The sequence below is a fragment of the Limulus polyphemus genome, unplaced genomic scaffold, assembly GCF_000517525.1.
Source record: "Limulus polyphemus unplaced genomic scaffold, Limulus_polyphemus-2.1.2 Scaffold1997, whole genome shotgun sequence".
Lineage (NCBI taxonomy): Eukaryota > Metazoa > Arthropoda > Merostomata > Xiphosura > Limulidae > Limulus > Limulus polyphemus.
The window spans coordinates 18,830-25,264 of NW_013667607.1; the positions used below are offsets into that span (position 1 = coordinate 18,830).

At 29.7% G+C, this 6,435-nt stretch overlaps 1 protein-coding gene across 1 annotated transcript in view; it reads left to right on the top strand.

Moving 5' to 3' along the window:
- LOC106465601 (1-phosphatidylinositol 4,5-bisphosphate phosphodiesterase gamma-1-like) overlaps nt 1-6,435 on the top strand; it is a 79,719-nt gene that overhangs the window by 18,059 nt on the left and 55,225 nt on the right. The window contains exons 6-9 of the mRNA XM_022393529.1: nt 1,477-1,566; nt 2,741-2,842; nt 3,529-3,644; nt 4,085-4,170. Coding sequence (XP_022249237.1) covers nt 1,477-1,566; nt 2,741-2,842; nt 3,529-3,644; nt 4,085-4,170 — 394 coding nt within the window. The remainder of the gene's footprint in view (nt 1-1,476; nt 1,567-2,740; nt 2,843-3,528; nt 3,645-4,084; nt 4,171-6,435) is intronic.

The window sequence follows — 6,435 nt, forward strand, 5'->3', positions numbered from 1 at the left end:
AATGATCTATTTAGTTTGGAAGTGTTTCTGGCTGCAGAACTTAAACTAAATACTAGGAACCCCAAAGTGAAAATTTCTTTTTTCTGTCATCCTTATTAATTATGCATGACATGTTTTGGGTAGACCTTGCTGCCACGTGCTTAATATCTGTAATTGGCCAGTGAGTGGGCATGTCAATGCAGAATTGAGTCTAGATGAATCTTAGGTCACACTATTCGGGTCGCAAGTACTGAATCATATAGCTATGAAAGCCATACTATGAAAATGTTCAGTAATATTCATCAAAATTAATAATTACGTAAAACTTTTTAATTGATAGTTACAATGCTACCAGTAATAGATTAATAATTGACCATCTGTTGTTTATGCCTAATCAACCATCAAAAATAATTTTGTGACTAATCTCCCACCCCTACTGTGTGTGTGTACCAACTTCAGTTTCTACAAATTCCTCATTCATGAAGATCACTTGCTTAGACATGCAGTCTATTTTGACTGTTTTCAGCCTGGATTTTGTTTTTTAATGAGGGCAAATGACACTGTTAAACTTTAAAGAATTCTTTATATGTGGCTGAAACTTGTCAACATGAAAAACACATTTGTAAACATGTTGCTTATTTGTTGCTCAAATAGTTTGAAAACAGTACATTTTTTAAGTTGATGGCATGAAACATCTAAAGCTAATAAAATCATAAATACATCATCTGAAAGCTGAGATTGTTTTTTTCCTAAGAATCTATTTGCCATAGAAATCTCTTTTTTCATCTAGTTGTAAATTTCTAAACTTCTAGTTATAATGTCAGAGATCTTTCTTGACCCCATACCTTCAGATAATCTAAGTATATCTGGGTTTTGTATTTCTTTGTATGCTACGTAAAGCTAATACTTTAACTTTATTGGTCCCATTGCTTGTTTAATTTTGTTAGGTAATTACTTTTTCATTTGTTTTTTGATCATAATTTGAAACTAGATATTAGCAAATCTTTCTTTAAACAGCTACACATAATTTCTAATTGGATTACTGTTGCCCCAAAACGTTTTCATGTTTACCAGTAAAATCATTTTAATTTGGCAAGTTTTTCACTATTACTGTATTTTCTATTTTGCATTTTGTAATTTCCTTGCCCACACAACTTTTATTTCTAGAACAGTATACAGCTTTGTCCAATGCTGGTTTTATTTTATTATGAATTGTAAGCTTACCAGAAAAATAAAATACAGTCTAGATTAAAAATGTTTATTAGTTATTATGCTTTATGTTTGAAGTGTATGTTTTTCAGATAGTTTCATGTATGAGTTATTAATTTTTATGTATGCCAGTGTAGAAGTGGTCTACAATAATTGTGCTTTATACAGCTGATCTTTAGATTTATTTTGTATGTGTGAGTATACATAAGAAAAGTATACCCAGATGGCATCGGATGTTTACCGTTGAAGTGACGATGCTACTAATTGTACATGTAATTTTTTTTGCAGGTTTTCAGTGAAAACTTGTCTAGCTTCTCTAGTGATGGGAAAAAGATTACCCTGCATGAGTTTCAGGAGTTCTTAAGAAATGAACAGAAGGTATTATAGCCGATAAAACATTTCTTCTCAGTTCACCCAGATGTTCAAGAAACATAAGATAGTTGTGAACGTTTAATCAAAAATGAGGAATGCAAAATTACATAAATTCTTAAATTAATTAAATTTTGTATCTCTAGAAAAAATATATATGAATTGTAAAGACATTACTTGAAATTGTTTGTGAATATAAAGTTGATTAAGTTACTGATTTATTTAAGATAAGTATAATAATAAGTTAACCCTATGTGTATGGCTTGGTCAAAGAGCTATTGTCATAACCTTTTTACAGAATTGCATTTGCAATTTAATTAATTAATGTTATTATAAATTAATATAACAGTTAATTTCTAAAGGAAATATTCTTGATACACGTGATACTTCTTTGCTCTGAATTGCCAATTTTATATTTTACTTTTATTCTTATATGATCTTCTGAGTGTCCCATCAATTACACACACATATTATAGGTGTTACTAAGCCATTGTGTAAAGATATATGTATTCTCCAAACTTTTTGTTTTACTGAAATATAAACAAGAAAGTCAAACTTGCATACCATGCTCCTACTATCTTATTCCGTTTTTCAAAAATATCAGTAATTCTCTCTGACATTTGCTATTGGGTTATTCATATCCAATAGAGATAAATACTTTTCGAGATTTATTAAAAGGCTAATTCATTTAGGCTCCAGGTTAGGAATTATTAATCCTCAATTTTATTGTTTACCTTTGTGGTGTTCTGCTCAGCTAGGTAATGGAATATTTTTAACCTGTTTATAGCTTAGTTAGAAAACCAGTTAAATTACAATAGTTTTAGAGCATTCTGTTTTAAATTTATGATGATGCTTTAGGTACTAAAATGTATATATTTGAAATAAAAATTAATAGTATTTTGGACCAACAACGTTGTTACAAAAAAAAGTGGGGTTTGAGTGCCAACAACAAGAGGTCTGTCTTCAGGCTTAAATACTAAATTTTTTGTGTACAGTATATTTGTAATATCTAGTAAAAGCTTACTAAATTCAGAATGAAAGTAAACGTTGCTATGTGTACTTAGTATAGATTCATAGAAATCAGTTTGGTACAAAGCTTCAGTGCCATTCACGTGACATTGAAAATATTTCATTGTGCAGATAGTCACTTTGTTTTGATCATCACCCATTAAATTTTGAATAGGATCCATTGGCAGATGATGAACAAGAAGTCAGCAAGTTCATGAGAGAATATCTTCAAGATCCTATGAGGGATGTCCAAGAACCATATTTTACTGTAGCTGAGGTAGGTTTTGATCAGCTAAATTTTTGTCTGTGGTATCCATGACCTCATGATAGGCAAACAAGAAGGTCATGCAAATAAAGTGGATTTGTTTGGAACTTGAATATGAGATACCCATATCCTCATGTGGAGCACCCAAGATATTTCGTTTAACTTAGGGAGATTTGTTTAGAACTTGTATATGAGACTCCCACATCCTCATTTGGAGCACCCAAGAGGATATTTCATGTAACTGTGGCAAAACTTGTGTATAAGATAACCCACATACTCTTATGGAGCATCTAAGATGACGCTTCTTGTAACTGAGGTAGATTTATTTAGAACTTTTACATGAGATATCCACATCCTCATGGGAAGTATCCAGGAATGATGTATAACACTTACAAGTACTTTTAGATCCTTAAGGCTTATATGGAAGAATTGTACTTCTTTGATAAGGATATTTATTTGTTATCAGATATAAGGTATCTGATATTCTTTTTGAAAACTAATCAAACTTCCACTTGTTATGAGTAAACAGAATGACAGAAGAAATTGTTTTACAATGTTATTTATTGTTTGAAAGCAATTGATTTTAAGAGTTGATCATGTAATTATTTAGTGTTTTTTAAAAAGGGAACCTTTCTTGTATCTTCAACTAACGATTTCCTGTTTTAATATGTAAATATTTCATCTCTTTTATTTTTTAGTTCCTAGATTTTTTATTTTCCAAACAAAATGAAATATGGGACAAGAAACATGATGAAGTTAACCAGGATATGATGAGACCCTTGTCTCATTACTGGATAGCCTCATCGCACAACACGTGAGTTCTGTTTATTCTTAGCTTGCATTCTCAATCAGGTGTGTACATTAATCATTTTTAAGCATATGTGTTATCAACAAATACAAGGCTTTAAATAATGATTACAATTACATTGTTAAATTTTGTAGCCATATTAAAAACAAATTGAATTTTAAATTGTTTTAGCTTTGTCAAGTAAAATTAGGTAGAGCGTGTTGTTTTCAATAGTAACAAAAATTCCTTTTTAAGAAAACAATGTTAATAAAATTATGGGAATTTCTGAACCATATTGTGATATTCCAGCCTGTAACAATGATATCTGATGCTTTGTTTGTTGAGGTTTTATCTTCAGGATATGTTGTTTATGTCATTCTTTGATACAGAAAAAAAACCTTAATGTGACAAATAGGAAAAATAAAAAAGATAGTTTTTATTGTTTCACATTTGTTTGCCATGTATAGATACCTCACGGGGGATCAAGTGAAGAGTGAATCATCAATGGAAGCTTATGCCAGATGCTTACAAATGGGATGTCGCTGTATTGAATGTGAATATTCCTTAGATATAGTAAATATTCGTGAGAGTTTGTGAAAATTGTGTTGTTCTTTTTTTAAGTTCATAGTTTAACCATTCTGTTTAGCCTAATTCCACATTTGCTAAGTTGTTTCTTCACAAAATTTGGTAAGCTTTTAGTAAACATTACACGTATGTGGAACACAAATAAGATTTTTTGATAAAAGTATTTTTACTAAAGATGTGTCAGAATTTACATAACCTTTACTGAGTCAGTCTTAGTGAAATGTGATTTTTGTGCCAAGATTAAAAAAATATTTCATCTTATTTTTAGTATTTAGTTTGCATAACCTCTAGAACCTCCAAAAGTTTTTCTTTGTAAAACTATATTTTCCCTCTTATCTTCTCTACCACAACACCAACTATAGTAAAAACAGTGAAACAAAATATTCAAAAATATGAAATAAAGCGAAGAATACATTGTTTTGTTTTTTTGTAGATTGACTGCAGATTGTAACAGACAGTTTTATTTACTTATTCTTACAAAGGTTATCTTTCTAACCATCACAGCTATTTGCTTTTAATTGTATTACCTTAAAATGTTACTTAGACCCTATCTAATGACGAGATAGTTGATTAACCACAGTGGGAGAACTTCATGCAAACATACGATCTTGTGAAATTTTTTATTTAATTTTTTTCTGTTGTGATTTGTTAGCTAACCTAGTAATTTCTAATTTTTACATTTCATTAATTTTTGTTAAAAAATTTATAACAATAAAAAATATACATAAACAAATTTAAGACTTGCCTTAACAAATAGGCCTATTTGAATTCAGAAACGTACTTCACTCGGACATCCTTTCACACTATGTTGGTTGTTCAGAAAATCATTCATGTTCCTTCTAAAGATCCATTTTAAATCAGGTACTAAACTAGAATGTCACAAAACTACTACAAGTTAACTGACTTTTTACATAATCTATAAATACATTAAAAAAAACGTTCTGTTATATGCTTGGAGCATTGACTTTGTTCAACACATAACATTGTCTTGGAAACTGACTTCTTTCCCATTAAACCACAAAATTAGAAACATTTTTTTTTACTTTTTGTTGGATATAAACATTTCAAATAGGAAGTGCAAAATTCAGTTTCCCATCCTCTTGTGTTTTTAACTTTGTAGTTTGTTGGGAAAGAAGTTGATTACCAAAAAAATGTTGTGTGTTGAACAAAGTCAATGCTCCAAGCAAATAACAATGTTTTTAATGTATTTATAGATTAGGTAAAAAGTCATTTCAGCGATAGTAGTATTGTGTCATTCTATTTTAGTATCTGATTTAAAATGTATGATTTTGTGAACAACCAAAATAGTTTGAAAAAGTGTGAAGTCCATTCCTGAGTTCAGACAGGCAGATAACAATATCAGAGAAAACTATGTACATGCCTTGAAAGACAGAGAGAAATTTGAGAGTTTGTCATGTGGGTGTGACAAAAATATATAACAGTGAAACACCTTGAAACACATAAAAGGGTAAAAAGAAAAACTAAAAAGGGGAAATTAGAGTGCCAGGTATATCATGTGACAAAGAGTTAAAGATTGAGAATTTATTTAAAATTTCCTTTTGAAATTAAGACTTGGATAATATAAAAAAGCTGAACTACAAACAACATTTTGATGGCAAACTTATTGATGTACATTAATATTAAAATAGTTTAATTAAATTTTGAATGTAAGTGTAAAGTTTCATGTGCCCTTTGACCCAGCAGTACACACAGAGTTAAAAGATGTTAAGGTAGATTATTAATGTAAACATTTAGTATTTTATTGATAGAATAATAAAGGTGCTTCTTTGTTGTATATTTTAAAATATTCATATCATCATTTTGTATCAATTATGAATATTACTTGTAAAAAAAAAATGTTGCTCCAGCTGGAAAAAAAAAACTTAAAAATAAATACTGATTCAATTGTCTGTTAGTAGTCTTACTGTTAATCTAACCTGTTTGTAGTGCCATTGTTTTATATTCTTTTCATGGCACTATTATAATTTTCTTATTCAAGAAAAAAAAAGTTTGTGTTAAAAACAATTATAGATCTATGTATTTTGTCCATTTTACCCCCCAGTGCTATGTCCGTGGATTTACAAAGCTAGAAACCAGATTTTAATACCAATGATAGGCAGAGCACAGATAGCCCATTATGTAGCTTTGTCTTAATTACAAACAAACATTGTCCATTTTACTTTACACACACACACACACACACACACACACACACACACACACACACACACAC